This window comes from Accipiter gentilis, chromosome 25 (assembly GCF_929443795.1).
Source record: "Accipiter gentilis chromosome 25, bAccGen1.1, whole genome shotgun sequence".
Taxonomy (NCBI): Eukaryota; Metazoa; Chordata; class Aves; order Accipitriformes; family Accipitridae; genus Astur; species Astur gentilis.
Window position 1 is genome coordinate 7,836,170 of NC_064904.1, and position 24,710 is coordinate 7,860,879.

At 36.9% G+C, this 24,710-nt stretch overlaps 1 protein-coding gene across 1 annotated transcript in view; it reads left to right on the top strand.

The window, feature by feature from the left end:
- The first annotated feature begins 8,905 nt into the window (after positions 1–8,905).
- The window catches only part of VRK1 (VRK serine/threonine kinase 1), a 37,738-nt gene continuing 21,933 nt past the window's right edge, over positions 8,906–24,710 (top strand). The window contains 9 exon segments of the mRNA XM_049828548.1: positions 8,906–8,941; positions 8,944–9,000; positions 9,002–9,026; positions 15,685–15,846; positions 17,316–17,371; positions 21,761–21,830; positions 22,225–22,312; positions 23,740–23,848; positions 23,989–24,081. Of these exon segments, the coding sequence (XP_049684505.1) occupies positions 8,906–8,941; positions 8,944–9,000; positions 9,002–9,026; positions 15,685–15,846; positions 17,316–17,371; positions 21,761–21,830; positions 22,225–22,312; positions 23,740–23,848; positions 23,989–24,081 (696 nt within the window).

Below are 24,710 nucleotides of genomic sequence, written 5' to 3' on the forward strand. Positions count from 1 at the left end.
ATATGGAAAATAAGCAAATGAGACCCTGAGGACAGAATGAAGCTGGAGAGAAGGAGCACAGTTATAGTGCGTCTCCTCAGGTCAGGGGTGGAAAAGTGCTGGGATTGTGTGTGAAGCTACATGTGTGTTCCTGCAATTTCTTAAAAACCTTGCATATCTCTCCAGTGAAAAATGTGTTTGCAATTTTCCTCACCTGCCATTGGATAGGAGGAAATGAATTATTAATTTGCTATTGGACAAGAGATTGTCTTAAGTTATCCAAACACATTTAGATCAAGTTATTCTATAGTGGAATACCTGTCTAGAAATATCCAAACAAGTGGCTTTTAAAGCAAAGAGCACTGGTCACATAAAAGATGCCTGAATTAACAACATTGCACACTGAAAATTCAGCACTGCTGGTGGTATTGCAAACATCCCCCATCTTCACCTGCCTCCTCGTAGCAAGGAGGACACTCTCCTGCCTTCCGTCCATTCATCCTGAGCCCGTGCTGCTGCCACCACATGTGACAACTATTGCCAACTGTGACAGTTGTTTTTGTGAAGGGGAACATCTGTCTACATAAAATCAGGCTGGGGTCTGCAAACTCATTCACAGAGGCCATTAAATACTCATCAGTTGGTAAAAATTACCTTCCCAGTTAAAAGACAAACAAGGGTCCCAAAAATGAGAGCCCATATCTGACTAACACTTACCTGACCCAGGCTGAAGTTTGTATTATGTGTTCTGAGGAACCCCTGTAGTTGCTGACAGATGGGTCTACATCTGAAGAGCCTTCCACTTCGACATGCATCTTGACTGTTTGGAAGTGTTAATATAAAAAATATGCTCCCCACCATACACCAAAAAGCAGGAACACGAAATTTTTGAAAAAGACACCAATATGTGCTATGGATGTCTCATCATGAGCTGTTTGCAAACACTAATCAAACAGCCTACTAGTTTTGTGGCTTTCCATAGATGGGATTGTCTCAGAGGAGTTTCAACATGAGCCCAACTCTCTCCTTGGCATCCCATTTCTCTGCTGATTGTTTCTCTGAATCTTTTGCTGTAAGCCTAAAAGTAAAAATGTTCTCCATACAGTTGGTTCCAATTAAGCAAATTAAAGCTATAGATTTTTAAACAAAATTAAAAATGGACATGGACAACATTTAAGCATTTAAAGCACGACAAGAATAAGTATATTATTCAGTGAATGGGCAGGCAGTTATATTAACTCTTGACATTCTACCTGATGTAGCATATTTGCAGGGTGAATGCATTAGCAGTTCAGTGTTTCTTTAATTTTTGCACAGAAGCATCAATTTTTTTTTGTCAGATCACATTTTGTAACACAATATCAATCTTGCCATATCCATGTTCTAGACGGGCTGTAGGGATTCTGCTGTAATTATGTCAAAAAATGAAATATTTCAAAATCTGATTGACAGCTTGATTACAATAATGCATGTGATTAAATTCAGGGTGTGCTGGTGTAACGAAGGAGGGAATGTCAGTGGTAATTAACTGTATTTTTCTTAAATTTTGTTGAACAGTTCTTGCTCTTAGGTTGGAGTATATTGAAACCAATGAGACACCTAGTGGTAGCATTTTTTTAGAGTTTTTTAGTATCATTTGGGACTTGGAGAAAAACAGTTCTTATGCAAATCATATATTTTGTTACATGTCATGTAAATTTTATGTAGATTAGCATGGTAACACCAAAACTATGCAGTAGAGCAGCATGACGGGAAGGATTCCATGCTATGCTTGAGTACAGAAGAGCAGCAGTAAGTATTTTTTCTTCTCCAGACCGCTAGTTCTGGATAATAAAGCTTACCAGAAGACAGAAAAGTGTGGATTATAATGAAATGCAGTGGTTTATTTTTAATTTTCATTGCATGATAACTTCTCCCAAGGAAACAGTCAATGACTTCTGCCCCTTCTACTTCCTCAAAGAAAGTTTGTATGAGGCAATTAATCCACCAAATACTTATTTATATGAACATGGATTAACCTTTGTTATGAAAAAGGATGCAATGTGTGTTGCTTTTCATTAGGGTTTTTTTCCCTCTGAACAATAAGCTCCTTGGATAAAAACTGCCGTGTCCAATCTTATAAAGGATCTTAGGTATTTCAGGGTGTTGCTTGGAAATAAAAGAAAAATGTTACTTATATGATAAATTTTTAGCGCTCTTTCTCTCTGTAGTTCTGCTCCTTCTCCTCCAAGTGTTAGTCAAACTGCTGGATAAAATCAGAGATGGGAATCTGTTATTTCCTAGATTCAAATAATTCAACGTGCTTTGCCACGTAATATAATAGACTCAAAACCGTGTTCCTTCACTGGTTTGCCAATATCTGCTAACCTTGATATTCTGCCTGCCCATCTCTTCCAGACGTTTTACTGTCCTCTCAGATGTCTCCCTTATAACTGGAACAACCATTCCAGGCCAATACTCTTCCCCTGACCCAGATTTTATTCCCTTTTAAAAACCTGTAACTGCTGACTTGTCAAAAACCAGGTTACCTGTATTTGTTCTATTTTTGGGAGTGAGGGGACAGGGTAGAACAACTAACAGAAAGCTTTGGAATTTATTTGGTATTTCCTGACTGTAATATCTTTCAACAAATATTATGTTTTTCTCTGTATCTAGGTAATACTCAGTAAACTTTGCTTGCTAGCAAGATAGAGATGGTAACAATACATAAATAAAATGCAACGTAATATAATAAAATGAAATTTAAATATATAAAGCCAACATCCTCATTTATTTTATTTGAAAGGAAACCTCAAAGAGATTGCTAGAGAAAGTAACAAATACATGGTGATTCTTTATTTTTCCCACCACATAAATACAGTTTCAAAAAGTGGGAGAAAAGATGCTTTTTTTGCTATTTACAAGCCACAGAGTTAATGCTGCATTGTTTAAAAATCCACTCTGCAAAACCTACAACAGCCTGGTGACCTTGGAAGCGATGGCGACATGTTTTACCAGTGGGAAATACGGAACTGTAGATAGGGAGTAACTATATAAAGTCTTGCAAAGCATGGACCTCTGCCTGTTTGTATCAAAAAGGGGGGGAGGGGGGAGTAAAAAAATATGACCTCATTCTTTCTTGCATTTTGATAGAGCCTAATCACCTTGAGAAACCACTATTTGATCAGTAGGTCTATTGCTAAGGGTAAGGTCATCTCATTCAAGAGATCTGCATCCTCTGAGCTACAAAGGATAGTAAATAAATTTATAGATTCCTGGTTTCTTATTTAAATAGCGTGTAGTGAGAACACCACTACTATTTACCAGAGAAGTATTTGGAGGTATGCTAATGACCACAAGAAAATTTCAAACCTCCATAATGTGCTTTAATCACCAGCTGGAGATCAAAAGCCACCATGTGATTTTATACAGCATGGGCAGCTTCCAGAACTGCCTTACATGGAAAGAGATCAATGGTAAAATTGGTAGATACAGCAAAGCTTTTGCAATAAAAGCATTTTATGTATCTTGTTCAAAGCATTTAAGTGCCTTTTAGATCACTGATTGAACCATAGACATTATAAAGTGGAACCTTTTAATACCAAAATAAATTTGCAGAGTAAAATTCCATTATAGGAAAAAGCATTGTACTGCAACAGGACAGATAATAATTCTTTCACATGTAATGGGATATATGAAATGTTTGATGATAAACAGAAGTTCTTTGTATCGTTATAGTCAGATTCCATGTACTGTTGTTTGTGTGCATGTGAATGTATCTACAGTGTAGGCTATACAGTGCTTCCCAGATAAAATGTATGCATACCTATAAATATAGCTTCTAACTAGGATGGGTGAAGACACTTCACATCCAAGACAGTCCAGTCATTTATTTTAGGTAGAAAAAACTGCCTATGCATATGAGTTTGGACCTTGACCAAAGAAAACATACAAACCCTTTAGAAACTCATGAAAGTCCTTTAATTTGGATTAATTTAATGCACTTCAAACAAACTCTAGTCTTAGAAGCTTCAAGCTATTTAAAATGATTCCCTTTAACAGCTTCAAATCACATGTCTGTTAGCATCACAAAACTTCCATAAAAAGTGAAACTTCCAATGGATCTGACTCTAGCTTTTCTTCCACAGCATTTTCATTAATTCTCCTAACACTCCATCCCCTTTCCATTAAATTATTGGGTACTCTGTAGAGTTTGGACCTCTTCTTCCCCATATTCCGTTCCTTCATCTATTTAACTGCTTAACTTGGGGAATGAATACAGAGGATATTTTCAAAGAGCTGCAAGATCTACAAAGACCTTTCCTGCCTCAGCATCTTATTTTAGCATTTAATGTTTTGAACAGTACAATTAATAATGGGTTTGTAATCTATAATATAGAAAAAGGAGTCAAGAAATCCAGGTCTTACTTTGACATTTATTACAAATATCCTTCACCATACCAAGCTAAACAAACTTCACTCATCATCTCTGTGTCTGATTCTTCATTTGTAAAAAGGGGAAAATATTTATTTGCTGAAGTGATTTTTTTATTAAGTACTTTAAGAACTTGATCCTATTATGAAACAATATTGCACCTTCCTTTGGTGAAGAGAACTTAGGTGACAGCTTTATCTTGTGTAATGTTCTAGATAGAGATGTAATAACCTTATTGAGCAAAAAAATTGTCTCATCAAATGGATTGAATATTCAAAATAACAGTTGATTCTCTCTGGTTTCTTATTCACTGCATTCTGAAGGAATTAATAAACAAAAATTCAAATTCCTATCTAATCAAATACAAAAATTAGTCTAACTTTTAAAGACACCTGGAAAGATCTTAAACATGTGGCAAAACCAATTTTGTTCCTAGCTACCCTTCAGCAGCACTCAGACACAACATGATGTTGTACTGGTCTCCTGAAATACACATAAACTCTGAGGTTACTAGGCAGATCATCTTAAATAGTCTTAGAATGTAAATTAATGGATGAACAACAACAACTCCGGAGCGCCATACTGCTATTATTAGAGAATAGTGATTACCCTTTTAAAGTTTAATAAAAGTGCATTAGAGGAAAAAACCCACACCCTTCATTTAATTTATACACATCTTTCCACTGAGGAAAATAGTGTGAAATGTGAATGAGAGGAAAAAAAGAAAGTTTGTGATAACCACATTTTTTTCCTAGTGTCAATATACTCACACTGCAGGATAATACATAGGTATGATGGGAAGCATAGTTTTTTGTACACTACAGTAGGTACACTGAGGGCAGTTGTTAGCACAAAGCTACTGAGCCAAAAACGCCTTATTGGAACATGATCATACCATCGTTCCTTCTCAAACTGTTTTTGGCCTCTGACCACAAAGTTTTTAGCAAAACTTTTTTGGTCTAGCATCTCAAGAGGAGTGTAATTTGAAGCAAATGCCATGGTGATTTTTAGGGCCAGTAATCTCTAATCTCTACTCCCATCTGTGGTCCCCAAACCCCAGTCAGGACAGCCAAGTGCAGTGCATATGTACTCTTATCAAGCATTTGTGGTGACACTGTCGCCCTATTCCATTTGGAATTGTCTGATGATTTTTTTTTACACTTTTTTTTTTTAATTTTTGCTTTTTTAAAGTATGTAGTATGGCAAGGTGTTTGTGAAATGTATAAGGACTTTTCTCATTTTGCAAAGTAGAAAAATAAAAAAGACTGCAGGAAAGGAATACATACTAGAGTTCTAAGCCATTTCATTCTATAATTTTTGGAAATGTAGAAATGTGAAGAATATCACGTTCTTCAAAAATACCACTGCGTCATTTAAATGCAAACTTTTAAAATCTAAAGGTCACTTAATTTTTTTTTATAAAGATATAAACAACAATCTTGTGAGGTTTTATGGCTATAATTTTCATGAACAAAACTTAAGGGAAATGTTGTATTACATTTATATTTCTAGATTGTTGCTTGCTTACCTGCATCTGTATGTGGAAAAGCATGTGTACATCTTTTGCTCCAATATTCCCTTCTGATATCTTGCACACCTTTAGTCCATGAATCAAAGCCTGAAAAACACTATGCTAAAGCAGAAATGAGCCTAACTGAAGTATAACACACTATCTCACCACCTGAAGACATCTGGCATTTTCTTATTTGGTATTTTTACTGGAACTCTCACATTCATGCATTCCTGTGTTGCATTCTACCCAGCCTTGTGAGAAAGCACTGAACCCACTTAAGAGATTTGGGCTACATTTCTGACCTTGCCTAATACTCCCTGAAGACCTTAAGCAAATATTTTAATGAATCTATGCCTCAGTTTTCTTACTGTAGAATGAAACTGTGAGGCTAAATCATTTGGAACATTTCACTTTTTTCTTTCTTTCTTTCTTTTTTTTTTTTTTTTTGGTGAGGTAGGAGGATTCAAATGTTCTTTATGCTATTTTGAGTCTTTTGAGGAACATTCTTAATATTCTCCTAGTAATGAGGATGTAACTTGCATGCCTTCTGGAGCTGATGAGTACACATAGCTCTCCCAAAAGAACAGCCATTTGTGAAATGGCTATTCTCCATTTACTCTGGAGATTCACCAGTCTTCTGAAAGTTTTCAAGGTTAATCTAGGTTATTTTATGAGATGCTGGTTTAGAAGAATTCATACTGTAGTTTGATCACTATCTCTTCAGGCGTACTTGTCAAGCCACATTCAAAATGTCATACTTCTTATCCCCATTGCTAAATTGAAAGTATGTAACTGTTTATATACTACAGTACAGTATATATTGCATATTTACTACTATTTAAAAGTAGCATTTGAACTCTTCTTAACAGCTGTATCTGTAGCACACACAGAGATTGGATTGCCCATTTCATTTAAGATTAGAAATCTTTAAAGGAAAAAATATAAAGTCCTTTCTCTGGAGACGAATCAAACTCAATTATCAAATCTAAAATAATTCTTCAAGCATATTTGAAAGTTGTAGTCAGCACATTCCAGGAATGCTCTTACAGTGAAGGATGATAATGCGAAAACCCATCCTATGCTTTTGATTGTTTCGTCAATACTTGCTTTTCTGAGATCTAGTCAAACAATTGACAGTATATAGAGAACATCTGAGAAAAGTTGTGGCCACTTTGGATTTGGTTAATACTTGAAGAATCTCCAGCCACAGCAGTACTAAAGCAAATGCATCCAGAGAGGCTAAACAAAAACCCAGCCCCTTACTGTATGGGAACATAATATATGAAAATCTCTGCTCTGATACTTTATAGGCAGAACCTTATATTTTTGTTAATAAGAACTAGGACAGGTATATTGAAACTGTACCTTTTGCTTAAAACGCAACTGATTATTCTGGCTCAACAGAGAAAAATCAGAGGCAGAATGAGGTCTGGGTTTCTCTCATCATGCAAGAAAGATAATATTTTTTGGCCAAAGTTTTAGATGGGATAGAATAATTTACTTTAGATCTCTATGGTCTCATTGTTAAGACTGGTTTCAGACTGACAGGCTGAAGATCAGCTTTTCACTAAGGGAACAAATGGAATATCTATTAAATTTTTCATTTGATTTTCCGTATCAGCATCTTAAAATGTTTCCATGATCCCAGTAATCTGATATTAAAGATGATGGTACTTCAGGTGAAATGCTATCATGTGTGGTAGTGTGCTCCACTTCTTTCAAATAATCCTTTGGTCTTTCCTATGAGCAATAATACCCTAGAACATTCAGGACAGTTCAGATTCTTGAACATCTGTAGGAGTACCTAGGATTTCTAGTATACATATCTATTGTTCCTAAAGAAGCCCAAGTTTCCAAGCAAACCTTCTAAATAAGTACTGTCATGATGACCATACTATGGAATGATAGGTCTGTGTTTTAGGCTATTTAGTGCCTCTAAAATTGCAGCATGTGAAGATGGTGGCCATGACAACAAAATTCTTTTTTTAAAGGTTTGAAACCTCCAGAAAATTAACAACACAAAACCATTGTTCCTTTTTTTTTTTTTTTTTCCCCTGCCTCATCCCCCTAAATCTCCTGTTCTGGCATGTCTTTAATCTTCCATGCCTGTCTCCCACTTCACAGCTCTACAGAAATAAGTGTGGGTGTGCCTGCATTTGTACCTGATGACAAAAAGATGTAGTGATACCGGATGACAAATGGATCAGACATGCTAGGTGAACCAACACTGTATAATTTGATTCGGACCTGAAGAAAAGGAGATTGGGATGGGGAGGAAAGACAATCAGAAGAGGAAAGAGTCAGAATCTATGCTGGCCCTTCAAAGGCACGGGTTCTCTTTCATAAAACTTTGCAATTTATTAATTTTGCAAAACATTCTTGTGCACTCAAAACAATTTAAGTATCACAGAACCTGTTAAAAAAAATCCTTCAGGACTAAATAAACACAGGCTTTGTCAAAGCGTAGATAAAAAGCTTCTTCAGAGTAGGAAGAAGGTCCATCGCGCAGCTATGCGAGACTGTAGCAGGTAAAATCAGAAAGGGTCTGGCAGGTAAGTAGGAAAGTAGGTAAAATCATGAGGTATGTAATGGTACGTAATGAGGTAATGTGCAAGTGCAGGCCCTGGCGCTGGGGTGGCTGGAGGGGTCAGTTTTGGCCTGCGCATCAGTCATACATGGCGGAGAACTGCTGCATTACCTTGTCCCCCGGACACCTGGTGGCCTGTGTCTCGCCCTGTTTCCCAGACAGGGGTTATTGCCACACAGCATCAGCCTGATAAAGACCTTTCCAAACTTACTTTGGCTTAAAACGCCGAGATTTCGTACAGCTGCCCTGTCACATACTTCAGCCCTTCGCCCAACGCGGGCGCGGTGCCTGCCGGGAAGTGTAGTCCGTGACCGCCGCGGGCGGTCGCCCGCGGCGGTCACGGACTACACTTCCCGGCAGGCACCGCGCCCCGAGGAGGGGTGAGGGCGGGCGGCCGTGGGGCGGCGGTCCAATGGGCGCGGGCGATAGTGGGAGGTGGGCGCCGGGGCGGGCGGGCCGCCTCAGGGCCCTTCTCAGTGCGGGAATTTCGGACGGGGCGGAAGGAGCCGCGGTCGGGCCTGGGCACGGAGGAGGTATTTGAAGCCAGCGTCTGCTTCTAGGGTGTAGGTTTTTTGGTTTTTTTTAGGAGGCGAGTTTTGTGGCGCTGTTTCCCTTCCCCTTCTGACGGGTTGCGACCGGGTTTTCCCGCTTCCCTTGCTAAGGAGGTTGGTGGTACCGCCGGGGCCCGCTCGGGCCCTGTTCCCCCCTCTTGTCTGCTACCGGGGCTAGGGAGGGCACCTTCCCTCTGCCCCCCCAGTCCGTCCTAGCTCGCGGTGCCGGAGGGATCTTCCTGGGCCGGCAGGGATGGAGAGAATGGGGGCAGGTGGGTAAGAGCTCCTTCAGTGTCACCCCTGGGGTCTGCTGCACCCCCCCCCCCCCCCCCTTCTCCCGCCTTCGTGGGCTGTTGGCTCTAAAGCTGCCTTTTGTGGCAGCAGCCTAAGTTGCTTTCCTTCGTGTTGGTTTTTTTTTTTTTTTTTAGCGCTAAGGCGGTGGATTTGGAGGAAAAGCTATAGTCGGTGCCACTTGAGGTTTGTCACCTTTAGGAACGTCCCAGTGTGGCTGACAAACAAAATACTATCTAGGCTGGGAGGCGTTCCTGAGTTTTGCTTTAAAGTAAATGCATTTTTTTTTTTTTTAATACAAACCTACAAATCGCAAATAAAAATCTGCAATTTTAGGATCAGAACAGGCCTGTTGTGTAAGAACTGGGCAAAGCTGGTTTCTTTCTGTCAGGCTGTGGTTTTTCTTCACTTCCTGTTTCTCGCCATTTGCCTTCCTTGTTTAAGAATTGAGTTGCAGGCAGGGTGAACCCTCTTTTCTTTGGTTTTCAGTTTGTGCTTAAGGCTTTTATTAATTCATAGGGAATCCATGGGCCCTTTTAATCATTAGCAAAAATATAAAAGCTGTTGTGAAGCTTTCTGTAGCTATTACTGTATCAAAAGACTTGTGCCTTCCTCTGTAGGAATAAGCTGTCCACTTAATTCTTGGGGATAATCCCCAAATGAGGTAGGATTCCTAATGAATTTCAGAGCTTTTGAGTTTTATACAGTGTGCCACACTATCAGAAAGCCTTTAAGTTGAGTGTCTCGCTCACATGCATAGGTACTTGCTGTTGTTTTGGTGGTGAGATGATTTAAGTGACAGATGATTTGAGTGACAGATGATTTGGTACCTTATAAAGTTTACTGTATTCTTTATTGCAATAACTATCCGAATGATGCTTAGGATTTTCCGAAGAACCTTAAATACTGCTCATAAAAAGAAAATGTATTCTTGAGAAGGCAATTTAAAATTAGTTAGCAACACAGTAATTCCTCTTGTGAATGACTGTTTCCTGGTTTTGAACAAGATGCATTCTGAAATTTTAAAAAGTGATCTTGGTGTGCGTTTAAAAAAAAAAAAGTGTTCAGTTTGCTGGGTATTGTGCTATTGTGATGAAATGCTTCTCATTAATTGTGGTCCACCAGTGTACATTTATTCATTTTGTCTAAAAAGATGTTTTCTTATTTCTTGGGGAAAGAACCCTAGTGCCTCTTCTTCCATAAGTACCATTATTTGTCAGATGTCTTAATCACCAGGAAATGAGACTATAGTGGTACTGAAAAATGTAACACAATGCTAGACCAGATAAACCAGAATGTCCAACTTATGCAAGAAAGTCTTTGTTCCCTATCTACCTTGCTTGGTATTATAAGTTACTGATACTTCAGGTACTTTTTTTTTTTTTTATGGTCCCTCCTATGAAAACGGTTCTATAGTATTCAGAAGTCTGAAGTGTCATGTTCTTTCCCTCCCACTCCTTGAGCAAAAACTTGGTTTTGTTTTTTGTTTGTCTTTATTTCCTTTTTTGCGGGCAGACTTAGATGTCTTGCTAGGACTGATAAACTGTATTAATGATGCATAGATTTCAGGTCTTGCTGGGACTACGTATTCATGAAGAGGAGCACAGGTCACCAGCAAGCCTTCTCTGTGCTGAGAATGAAAATAGGTCCTACTGAGATAAACAACCATAAAAATAATAATTTCCAGGGAATAAAAGAGGAGGATCAGGAAGAAACCCGTCTGACTTGCCACACAGCAGAAATACTTCCTTCAAAATAAATGTGATTTATATTAATTTTGGAGATTTATTGAGAATGGATGCCAACAAAAATTGAGAAGTGGCTATTCATATTTATTCTAAGAGTTCAAGTATCGCTAGAGTAGCAACCATGGCAGACAACATTTCTAAAGATAACACCACTAATAGCACTATTGATGCAAAATTGTCTGCATATCTCAAGTACAGTGTATTCAGTTTCTTCCAAGATGTTTTATTAGGGAGAAGCAGGAGAAATAGCCTTTGTAGCACTAAGAGGCTTTTGGAGAGAGTTTAGACAAATAGACTTCTGTTATTCATACTTGTTAGTAGCAAAATCTTTGTTTTGAGCATATTGTAGCCACATAAAATGCTGCTGTTTACAATCATGCACCTTGAAAATTGTTCTTGTCAGATACCTTATCTAAGTAGGGTCAGGTCTGTTTGATACTTGAATGATAGTACAGTACTTGACATCTCTGGCACTCTGTTTCCAAGGACTTCAGCATGGTTGCAGGCACTAATGAATTAAGCTTCACAATACCTGTGGGATAGAAAATATTTCCATTTACTGATGGGGAGAGGTAATTGAGATGCAGGCAAGTTAAAGGTGTGGGGTTTTTTTTGTGTGTGTGTCTGTGTGACTTTTTAAAGGTGATTTTAGGGAGAAGTAGATGACTTTATTCCAGTTGTGCAATGTACACTAGGCAGCTCTACATCATGTTTGCTGGTTCATAAGTTTCCTGCCAAACTCCTCGTATTTGCTGTATCATGAGTTGAAAACCACATAGAATGATAGAATTTGCACTAAAATGTCATTACTCCCCCCCCCCCCCCCCCCCCCGCCCCACCCCCGGTTCTATATTTTCATGTAGAAAATTTTGCAGTCTCCAGGTGTTTTTGGTTTCAATCAATAGATGATCCGTGAATGGATTTATCCAAATAAATGTGGAAGCATGTGCAGCCATTGCTTAAATATTTCCATGGATAACAGCTTTTTTGCAAAAGAGTGAGTGCTTAGTATTGTGCTTGCTGCCCATTGAAAGCGATCAGTGTTTGGCACCTATGGCCTACTGATAGTTTGACCAACTTGTAAGTAGGCACAGTGCCATCTTAACAGATGGATATGAATATAGACAGCCAAGAAACCATGTATGTGTATCTAGTGTATTTGTTAAGGGCAGGGTTCCCAGCTGGGGATGTTCAAACTTATGTCCATTTTGAATTTTTGCTTTTATGGATAAAAGGAAGTTGTCATTAATTATTTTTTTTAACTAACTACCTTCAGGCATACAATTATTGACCATGTTAAACAAAAAAAGGAAAAAAAAAAGAAACATCAGCTCCTTTAATCCTCTTGAGGAGCTATTTTAAGTAAACTTAATTCCCTTTTAAGTAAGGTTACTATCAAGAGACTCACTGCAAATGTCAAACATGTGAAGTGTATCAATAGTTTTATTTCACTGGCTCGCTAGCTTTATTGAAAAACAGGCTGCAAATTTTTCCTTTGCTGGACAGCAGTCTGTCCAGCATTCAAGCACCTAAGTCCATCTGTTCAAGTCTTGCTGGAATTACTTGTAGTAACTCAGAGGTCAAGGGATGCAGTCCTTCAAGCCCTCTTGATGTCTCTTATATTGCTTTTAGCTTGAGGACAGTATGCTCATTTTGTATACATTTTTGTACCCTTTAGATGACAGTGAGCGTGATCTCCCACATGTGAGTCATTAGGCAACGGTGCTGAATTTTGTGCTTTCTTTTTCTCCTTATCTGAGTTAGTCTTGGGGATCCAGACTTCTGGTTTATTTTCCCGTTACCACTTCTAATGGTTTCAGTCTGTCCTTTGCTTTAATCCTTTTCCTGATACGGGTGCCATGAGAAGCTGCTTAAAGGTCTGCTGTGATCTTTTTGGCCTGCTCTTGTAAGCGATATCAACATGTAGCCATTCCTACGACTCTCTGTTCCTTCTGGCGCTTTGACATGATTACGTTCCCACTGGTATGGTCTCAGCTGAGCTAGCTGGAATTGCATTTGGTGGTTGGAAGTCTCATTTTTCTCCTGTAGAAAATCTGCAGGAATAACTTTCCTCTAAGACAGTACAGTATGTATCACCTTGAAGATTAAAAAAAAAAAAAAATAATGAAGAGGTGTAGAGTGAGGAGTTTCTTGAAGACAGGGTATGGATAACGCTGGAGGTAAAGTTAGTCTTACAATTTAAGTGTAAAATGTCAAAGCTGCATCTTGATTACAAGGAAGAATGTTACTGTATAGAAGTGGAAATATGGGAAAATAATGCAGAATTAAAACATCCTGTTTCGTGATAATGAGGAAGCTTGTGCAATGTAGGTATTGATAAATACCAATCTCTTCCTGTGATATGGGTATTTCACAATACAGTTTTGTTGAAGTTATTTGTTTAACCACAGTAGGTATTCAGATGTGGTTCTATGACACAGATACTTCTCAGTTTAATAGGGACCCTGAAAAAAAGCAGAACTTTTCTTTGGCATGGAATCAGACACCTTTTCTTCTGCGTTTATTCCTATATTGAATGACTGTAGTGTCTGCAGACTGCTTGCTGCCAGAGTCCAGGTTCTTTTAGAACTTCCACATATGGAGGGCATAATATTTAACATCAAATTTACTTATTTGAAGGTAGTTGATGCTATATGGGATTTCTGATTTAGGAGAGTGGTACAAAATATACTGAAAACAATACAAATGTAAGTTACACTTGGCCAAATACAGCAATTGCAAGATACAGGTCAGTCACAATACTGATGTGATTCCCATTACCAATCTCTCTAATATACTCTCTGTCACAATGCTGGCATCCCCAGCCACCAGGAAGGAACACCTGGATTGAAACCAGCTCAAGCCCATTGCTATTGCTCTCTTCAAAATGCTTTTGCTAGTTGTTTAGTTTATATACTCTTATGGTGGGCTGAGCCTCCTATTTACTCCCCCCACACTGGCCTGGCTAACTTGGGGAGACATGTACACCATCATTTGATCTGCTCAATGGATTTTGAGCTCCAGACAACTGTTGTTTAGCTGTTTATCTAAAACAAAGGCCACCCACGGTCCCCTTTGTGTTGAGCTAAAGTTAGGTCCTTTGCATTATCGCCAGAGCTCTTTGGGCACTTCACCATTGCCCACCTACGTGGAGTCTTCCATCCATTGTCGAGCTTTACTCAGTCATGTTCCACCTCTAGGGGTTTGGTCAGTCAGAGCTGTAGATTTGAGTATTAGTGATCAGAATAACATTTTTGGGAAACTTGACGCTTACTCTTGCTTTTAGTAAGTAGAGAAATGGGTATGGGCTGCTCTCTTCAGATGTTAGTTGGGTGACAAGACATTATTTGGGGAGGAAAATTTCCTGAAGATACTACCCAGTCAGAAAAGAGTCTTGTAGAGGGGGAGTGTTGTTGGAACAGCTGTCACAATTATGCGGTTTTCTATTTGGGAAATTAAAAGAATTCCTCGAGGAACATTAGAATTAAGAGGAAAACTGATGTTACGTAACTACATTTGGCTTAGGTTTATTGTATTGAGTAGCTAGACTAATAGGAAAAAGATATTTTGCTATCCAGAAACTTCCTGAATCGTGTATTAATATTCCTTCCTGCATCCCAAAGCAAAATAAAATAATAATAATAAAATCCCAACACTCAGAACAGTATCTTTTAGAAAATAACTGTGGCTCTCTTTGTACGATTTTTATCTTCTTAAGTTAGAGGGAAAGATCAGTTCTTTGTAAAACAAATCATGAAGGCCTTTCATGTAAAGAGATCTAGTGCACTCTTTGCCATATTATGGCTGCATATTCAGTAAGTTGTTTTACTGAATCAAAATCTGGCTCTGCTAAAAACTTAAAACATTTGTTTGCTCAAAATGAGGCCTATTCTGCAGAAAGATGCATGTGTTTGGTTTCAGTGGGCCATTATGTTATTTCTGGAAATACTGCTAATCTGAGACCTGAGGTTGGAAAAAGGCAACAGTAATATTTCTACATTTATGATCTCAAAATAGGTAGTTACATTCTAGTTTGTTGATGATCTGCTAAATGCTGCCCTCTGAACAATAAGCAGGCTTTTGTTTTTGTTGCTTGCAGTTATATAGGAGAAAAATAATTAACTGTTTGAATGGCTTAATTTTTTTTGTTATGTTTTACTGCCTCATATTATTACTGAAGACTTGGACTGTGTGACACTTCTTCAATACGCAAGTTTCATTCCAGGAAAACTGATGAGCTTAATTTCATTAGTTTACTTTTTCTAAGTTTAGACCTACGATTGGTTGTGATTGATTAAGTACGATAGATTCTGAGATTTTTCTAGCATGTATTATACAAGGTCTTCTAATAGGTTTCTCTTGTGAAGATTTTTGCTGTCAAATTTTTTTGTGATGCCTGGAAAAATTAGTTGTTTTTCACTTAGAATTTATGCCAATGAAACTACTTACTGTATATCTTTCAAAGTATGTTTGTAGTATCAAATTAAAACTTAAACAATCCATACTTTTTCATGCTTTGAACAGATATGTACATAAAATAAGTCTGATCAGCATGTAACCTGTGCTTTTTATTTATTTTTCCTTCCCTCTTCTCCCTCCAGGGACGATGCCATATAAGAAGACAACTGCTGGAAAAAGAGCCCCTGCAAAAAGGAAACTTGCTGAAGTGTTTGCTCTGGGTGAGGTTCTAGCAGATACATCAAGAAAAGAATGGAAATTAGGTGTCCCTATAGGGCAAGGAGGCTTTGGACGCCTATACCTTGGTAAGTGTAGTTATCTCTGATAACGCTTTAAAGTGAAAAATTGACACAAAGTTAGAAACACAGAGTGTCTTCGAGTGATCTTTTTTTATTAGAACCTTAGCTTGGTTCATGGTATTGGAAAAAACTGACAAGAGTGGACAAATGGTCATTTTAAGCACTGTGTTTGTATGAGATTCCAGTGGTAGTTCATTCATATTTTTTTTTAAACCAAAATCTTTACTACTTTTTAACAGTGAAAAGATAGTTTAGTATTTATTTAAATGTGAATTTTGGTCTGGCTGAAAGAAGGGATTTTTGCATGAGTGTCCTTATATCACAAATTCTGAACTGAAACTGTCTAAGCATATTCTATGGAGGCTTGTATTTTGTCTGGCTTTGAATTTGGTGCTGCTTTTGACTTTTTCATTGCCTTGCGAACTTCTGACGTAAGTCCTATGCTTTTTTTTTTGTAACCAATGCTTAAAACATTGAAATCTTGGACTTTACAGTTTAAAGCATTAGAACAGATCTTGTTTTGCAATGCTGTTTGTTGAATTCAAGGAAAACTTCTTTTAGTGGATATTGTTCCATACTTAGCATTTCTGTTATCTGAACAGGTAAGAGAGGTCTTTTTCCAAACAATTTTGAAGGAATGAAAGTTAATGTGATCATGATAATAAGGTTTTCTTTTGCTATGCATTTGTGGTCTTCCTCCTCTTGGTGAAAAAGTTGCGCTGAATTCATACTGAGTTGAAAAAATATTAATAATCTGTCCTGCTTTCAAAATGAACAGACTGCAGCATAAGTGGATTAAGAAGAAAAACAGGACCAGTGGGTGGCTTCTTGCCAAAGAAGCTCTCTACTACTTACTCAGCCTTGCTCAATGAGCTACTAAATGTACTGAGACTGGAGTTTGAGCTCACTCAAATTGTGTAGTTCTTCGTGATAAGAATTCCTACATTCTTCAAGCCAAAGCTTGCTCTCTGTTTGTTTCCCTCTCGTTTGCACAAGGCTGTGTCCCTGACTCTTCCTGTACTTTGTGCTCGCCTAACTTGTTGTCCTTCATACCTGTATCTCCTTCTGTCACAAATACCAACAGCTTAGTAGCAACAAAAAGTCATTTCTGGATATGTGACATGGCAAAATAGTAGAGAAAATGTGTTTTCCATATTTATGTCCACAACTATGTATGTTCATCATAGTCCTAGAAAATTAAAGAAATGCTATTGACTAGGAAAAAGTTATTGAATAATAAAAAAGAACTTTATTTAGTGAACTGCCTGTTCTCAAGCAGAAGGGAGAATGCAAGACCACATCATAGTAGTCTTGCCATATAGAGCAGTTCTCTTACCAAAGTCTAAGGTACTGATATATGTTCACATCAGTACTTAGTTGCTTTGTTGTTTGTTTGTCCGTGCTGCGTAGCAAATAAGTGTGTGTTTTGTGACAGTTTCCTCTCCTACTACTAATAAATGCTTCCTTTTTAACAGCTGATGTTAATTCTTCAAAGTCGGTTGGCAGTGATGCACCTTATGTTGCAAAAGTGGTAAGAGAGCATTTGAATCTTTACTTCACAACTTGAAAATGTTTTTACTAGACTAACGTGTAATTTAAAACATCTTCTGACTGGAAATAATACAAGTGCTGTTTAAAATGAAAGTAAATGTGGTGATATAGAGGAACGCTGCTAAGAATTGGGACTACTATGTATAAGGGTGGATAATGGAACATCAGCAGAGTTGAAAAAGGTTCGTGAAATGGATCAGATCTGTTTCATTTGCTGCATCCTGTAAACAGCCCAAATATAACTAATGAAATCTGGCTAGCTTTTGGGAGAATTTCTGTGATTCAGCAGTGAGTCTGTGTGAACTGTTTCTTGCCACTGGATGTTGGTAAGCTGACAGATGGCTTGGGAGTAGAAACAACAAAACTTTGATTCCCAAGGTCCCCACAGATATAAAGTCCTTTAAATGTTTTATCATAAAACACATACGTATTCTAATTTCTATTGAATTAAAATGGCATTGAGACATAATTTCTTTAACCTAATGATTAGAGAGAAGAAAAAGCATTGTTGATAGCTCATTTTTAGCCCGTTGTAGCAAATCAGCAAATTGTTTTTATTAGTTGAAATTTTCTTATGTTTTTAATCATAAAATAAAAAATATTTATTTAACTTGATTTGGCTGTAATGTTCTCTTCCTAAGATATAAAGTATTTTTTCTTCTGCTAGATTATTTTTTATAGAACCTACTATTATATGTGATTCCTTGGTGAAGTCTTAGTAAAAAACCTGGGAATACAGGAATAGCCATAGTAGATCCAGACCATTAATTTTCTTGGTGATACTTGTGGTCCTGTGACAAAAGCAAATACCAGAAAACCCTACAAGAACTTCACAGTCTAAAAAAATCAGTTCTTCAGCACAGTTCAGAACTGCAATGTTTTAATCTTTTACTTATTAAACTATATGGTGATACTGAAATGCTTTAGTGCAATAGCTGGCCATTTATGTAAGTATGTTAATACTTTTAACATCTGTGCCTGAAACTAAAAAGTCAGGTTAATTTAGACTAAAATTCAGTTTAGTTAGTCTGTGCTTTTAATCTTGATATTTACATCTGCTGACTACAGGGAGATTCTAGAGTACTGGTTTTGATACTGATCAGACATCCCAAGGTACTGTTGGTGATGACCCTCTTTCTGAAATGTTGTCACTTGCTGAAAAAAGCACTGCTTATGATGCAAATGTCAAACTACTGCACTTTCAACATCTGCTTACTGCTGCTGCCTTAGGTGTTTGTGGGCAGGAATTCCACAGACCAGGAGCCCCAGCTTGCAGCTCTTGCATGGTGGCAGCTTGCTTTTGTATGTCCAGCCTGTGCCATCGAGGGCAGGTGGTGTCCATTATGCAGGAGCTGTGGCCTGTTCTAGAGGCAGACAGCAGACATTCAAGTTATCAGCAGTGGCTTGCCTGTGAGAGACATTGGCTCCTAATTACTGGCTCTTGCTGAGTTTGGAATAATCAGGAAGCAGAGTGCCATTTAACTTTCATGGAAGAATCCAGGTTGACTTGCTTGGAAAATCATTAGATATGCATTATTTTATGCTGTGCATAATTGCTATCCTTCTCTTTCTCTGAGTTTGAAACCTATCCATCTGCTTCTCTTCTTTTCCACTTTGGGCTCTCAATATAGGAAGAGTTGTCATAACTTTTGCCTTGCTTTTATGCTAGATTCACTTTGTTGCAGCAATTCGTAAATACCCCATTGCTAGTCTCCCAGATGACTACTCACTTTTAATTTGTCTTTTATAATTTTGCCTTTATGGCAATAAAGACTAGCCCCAGTCTTTGTGCTGCCCTCACAAATGACCCATAACATATTATGCCTCTACAGTCTAGTATAATGCAACTATGAGTAAGGGCCTATTTTCTGATGCCTGGGTGATTCCTAGTTGATCCATCAGCTGAAGCAAAGTGGTTAACAGCTTTGAACAATTATTAGTGTTTAACAAAATATGTGCTTCTATAGTAATGTTCTTCAAATTGAGCTATTAAAGCAGAATGGAAATTGGCTTAGTCTTTGACATATCCTCATAGTATTGATGTTTGAGCAGTACGAAATGAATCACAGTTTTTATTAAAAAAAGAAATGCTTTTTAACATGTGGACCTTTCAGATATCATTGTTCAGGAGTGGATACAGAGTTTAACAACACTTCATTAAACTGCTGACTGAAAAAGATCAGAATTCCTAAAATATTACTTGAAGGAATTTGTTGGGTTTCAACACATACTCCAAGATCTCTTTCATCATGATATCTTTTCTAATTAGACTTTAATTTCAGTTTTGCAAATCATGTGTTTAGGATGACCCTGAGCATAAAGCTACAGAAATTTGTGTTTGACGTCTTTCTGATTTTAGCATAAGGTGACTAGTATGGCAAATATTGGACATCATTACATGAGCTTTTTTAACATAGTGTATGCATTTATTTATCTGCATGTAAAATTAATGGTATTGTGGGGAAACAGCTTCACAGTCAACATGAGGATCTCTTTTGTGGTTAAATCATTTATCGATCCCCTCAAATATGAAAAGATAGTGGATTTTCAGCATTTACTCTGACTAGAGAAAGACACATCTTGCCCCTCTCCTCCCGCCCCCCCCCCCCCCCCCCCCCCAGCATTGAGACATACTTTTTGTGGAATGATTTATTTAAAGATAAATATTTTCAGAATTTTTAATACCTACTTTTTTTGCTATATTTTAGTAAGAAAATAACATTCTTCAAATCCATGTAAATTGAATCAAAATAATATGTATAATTTATATTCTGATTAAGTTAGAGCATTTTATTGGATTATGCTACACAGAAACAAGTGAGTAAGTCAAGTAACGTTTGTCTGAGATGACTACAGTGTAAAAACTCAGCTATTTAATCCTTGTCCTCCATCTATATAATCTCTATATCGCTAATTTGTTGTCCATAGTGGATAAACAAACTTAACTGAAAGTAGATATGCATGTACCAAGGTGTATGTGCATTTATCAGTTGGTCTAGTTGTGTGGGGTTTTTTTTCAGGTTCATGGCTTAAGTCTGAATGTTGGTCCCAGAAGGAGGGGCTGGAAAACTTGTCTTGGCTCCATTGTTTATCAGGGCAATGCTCTGGAGAAAGTGAGGTGGATGGAGATAGGCAGTAGCTCTGTAATCGAGAGTCCAGGCCTAGGAGTGGTGCCTAAGCTGATATCTGCTCTCATTCTGACCAGTCTTCCTACTCTGCCTCTAAGCCAATACATCAGATACACACTAAAGGCCATGTTCCTCAGTGTGTTTGATCTCTTTATATAGCTTTGTTAATGTCGGACCCCAGTAAACCTGTATTAGCGGAGTGGTACAGTCTGGCCATTAGCAATTTTCTGGTTCACTATATTGGCATTTAAAAGTTACAATTAAAACCATTTAAGATTGACACTGTGTATCTTGGAACTTTTGCTGATATCATGTGATTGTATTCTTTCTGGGTTTCTTTGCCAGTAATCGCATACTTTGTTTTGTTAGATTTTTTTTCTAAGGGTGTAGGATATTCCAAAACAGGTATTTTCACTGAGATAGGATGAATTTGGACATATATGAATAACTAGACTAAAATAAATTGCTTAAGTTTATCTCAAAATCAATCCCTTAAAAATTGCAAGGTTGAAATAACTTTTTTTACTTTTCTGCGCTAAGTTCTGGAAATGTAGAGTCAAGGTACAGTATTTCAAAGCTATGGCGTTTTCAAACCAGTTTCTCTTTTGCACTTTACTTATAATATGTGGTTACCATAGACTTGTCCCTAGAAAATGAAACTGAAATACCTTATGTTAGCTTAAATACAAGGTAGACTCTGAAGTCAAAATAGGTGTAGTTCTTATAATTTAGTTTAAGAGAAATTGTAAAATCCTCTGTAATTTTTACCTTGATCAACTAATGTATGAAGGGAACAAAATACCTTATGTTCTGCAAGAATTTAAATTTTAAGATTTTTCCATCAAATCATTTCAGGTGTTATTTTAGGCTCATTAATGGCAATTGCAACTGATGCAATCTAGCTTTAATCTGGAAAATCTGAGATAATGAATGTTGTTCAATGTTCTGTGCTAAACTTTTGCTGCCAATTATTTGTAATATTTCCATACGTTTCAGGTAATTTGTTATTCTTCAATCTCTTGTTATGGGAAAGGATTCTTTGATACCTTTCATGTTAAGCAATTTATATAGAGCCAACCTTCTTTTATAAAAAGACCATATTCTATTGAATTTATCAGCACTGGGTAGAGCATTTGAGGGAGAACACGCTTTTATAGGATGGATGTTAACATTTTGTGAGGTTTTAATAATTATTAGGCACTAACACAGCAGTTTTTAACTAATTTTAAATTGTCTTAAAGGAACCCAGCCAGAATGGACCTCTTTTTACTGAGTTAAAGTTCTACATGCGAGCTGCTAAGCCAGACGAAAGTAAGCAGTCTATTAAAATGTTTTTAATGAACTACAAGCACTTAGGAAAATAGACCCTACAGGAGTAAGGTTTAACTTTAAGAGAATATTTTTAGTAATTTTCCAAGTTATTTTAAAATTATTTAAATCTAATTCAGACATATAGTAAAATTAGGGTTTTTTTGGCAAGATGTTCTTTACAGTTGTATTGATGGTATTGTCTAAATTGAAACTTTAGTTGCATCTCTGTCCCTACAATGGATGCATCATTAATTTCCAGTATACTTTGCATACAAGTTTCTATGAAATAAGCAGCTCACATGTATGCAGAATCTGTAAGTGATGCGAGTACTCCCTTTTTATATAAGTCTCTACTGATGCGAATTCATGAACTTACCTTTATTTGTGTTTTCAGTTCAGAAGTGGACTAAGTCCCATAAACTGAAATATTTAGGTGTACCAAGATATTGGGGTTCTGGCTTGCATGAAAAAAATGGAAACAGGTGAATATATCTTTCATTGGCTTATACTGGGATTTATTTCATCCACAACCACTATCCCGTTTAACCTAATTTCTTTTAAGATGTATTTTCCACCTATCTTCATGTTGTTAATTTCTGCTACAAAATTTCATGTTCATAACAGGGTGTTTTTAAGGAATAGATGTATAGATACATTTTATTTGTACTCTGTGTGTTATTTGTATTTGTGTCTTATGTTCTTAGTGGTTTGGTTTCCATTTGTCTCGAACATTGCTGTAATACAGTGATGCTATATATATGTGGTTTAGAAGCTTTTCATAGTTGAATTAAAATAAAGTAGAATTTTAATGTATAAGTCTTTGAATAATACGACTACCTTCAAAGTTTTTCCTGTGGTGTGGTGTGCACTTAAAGAATATTTTCACTCACACATATAAAGGACTTGGTGCTCTATTTTATTATCCCTAGGGTTAGGGTTTTTTTACTTAATCTGTGAGATAGAATAATTGCTAGTCTCATGTTAAATTTTTCTTAAGTCTAGGGATAGTTTTTAATATTTTTCCATGTCATGAATTGTTTTTGTTACTTGCTCTTGAATGTTATGCCTGTCTTTAGATAAACAGTCCTTGTTTCCTAGTGGGCGTTCTCTATACAGCTATGCTGCAGAGGAGTTTTAGTAGTTCTCTGGCAGCTTATAGTAGGTCAGGCTTCTTTGTGTGGACCACTACCTAGGGCAGTTGGTATGTATGCCCTAGTATGTCAGAAATACCATTGTTTCAATAGGTCCTCAACTTCAAAACTAATCTAATGTAAAAAAGCCACTAATTTTGAGAGGCAAAAGTAAATATAATAAAATTATATTTTTTTTCCAAAACCCTCTTTTCTTTCCATTCAGTGTTTAATGCATGAGATTCTTTAATATAGCTACTATGGGCTCTTATAGTAACAGAACCAGTTTGGCTATAGCAATGAATATCAGAACAACTTTGGCAAGTGAGAGATTTTTGGTTCTAATGCTAGGTTAAAAAAAAAGGTTGTAACTGATTTCAAGAAACTAACTTTTTTAAAGTAACCATGTTAACTCAGTCATTTATAAATTAAAGAATGTATTTCTGTAAGTGATTGGTGCTTGGTTTTACCTATGGTGAATTACAAAACAAATATCTTCCTCTGTGGGTACTGGTTATTGTATTGCATAACTAGCCAGGAATAAAGAACAGTTCTTCTGATGGACCAACTTTTGACTAGCTGATGTAAAAAAGTTAAGAATTAATGTACAACATTAAAAATAAGTTAAGTGTTTCCTACATGTTTCTGTTCTATGTATCTGCAGTTTATCTTTTGAGAGAGATATTTTCAATCAGTAATTTGTATCATTAACACATACGTAAAATACTTTGCTAAGTACAATTCAGTGACTTTGCTGTTGTTTTTTTCCTTGAATTTAGTTATCGATTTATGATAATGGACAGATTTGGCAGAGATCTTCAGAAGATGTATGAAGAGAATGCAAAGCGATTTTCCCATAAAACTGTACTACAATTAGGCCTGAGAATCGTAAGTTAAAAAAAAAATAAATTTTACTATTTGGCTTCCCCGTGTAAGTCTTTCGGTTAAATCACACTTTTGGGCTGAGTACAGGTCCTCTGCTGGGCAGAGCTGGGTACTGCATTTATATGACTATTTTATTTTGTTAGCTTGATATTCTGGAATACATCCATGAGCATGAATATGTGCATGGAGACATCAAGGCCTCAAACCTTCTTCTGAGTTACAAGAACCCTAATCAGGTATTTCTGATGCATTTTATTCCTCATATTTTAAACCTTCTATTTGACAACACATGGAAGTGCTTTGAACCTGTGAAATCTAGCAGAAGCTCATTTTTTAAGAATGTATATGGTAATATTATTTCTGCTTGACATTTATATCTAGTTAATATTCTACGAATTTTTTTATGCATTTTGCTGGACAGTTATCAAATTGACTATTTGCCCTAAATAATATTCTAGAGAAATTCTCGAGATTAAAAAAAAATTGACTCTCAAATAGGTATTTGGAGGTGGAAGCTTAAAATTATATAGCACACTGGTAAATTATGTTTGCCTGTCTGCATTGTTACCTCATTCCTTTGTTCAAGAAATCCATCAGATAAGTGTTCTGTTAGTTGGAAAAATCGGTCTTTAAAGTGTTGATTGTTCCACTTGATTTACGGAAGTCTTTCATTTTTCTGCTATTTTAACTCTCTTTACTGTTCAAAAAATGCATATTAGAGTTTCAGAATTATGTATGTAGTCTGGCCCAAATGTTTTAGCTCATGAAAGTAGTAAAATAATCTCAGTTCTCTTAAAGTAGCTGTGGTGTTAGTGAGAAATAATGCTATGTAGCAGTGTTCAAACGGGATAGCTGACTTTAAAAG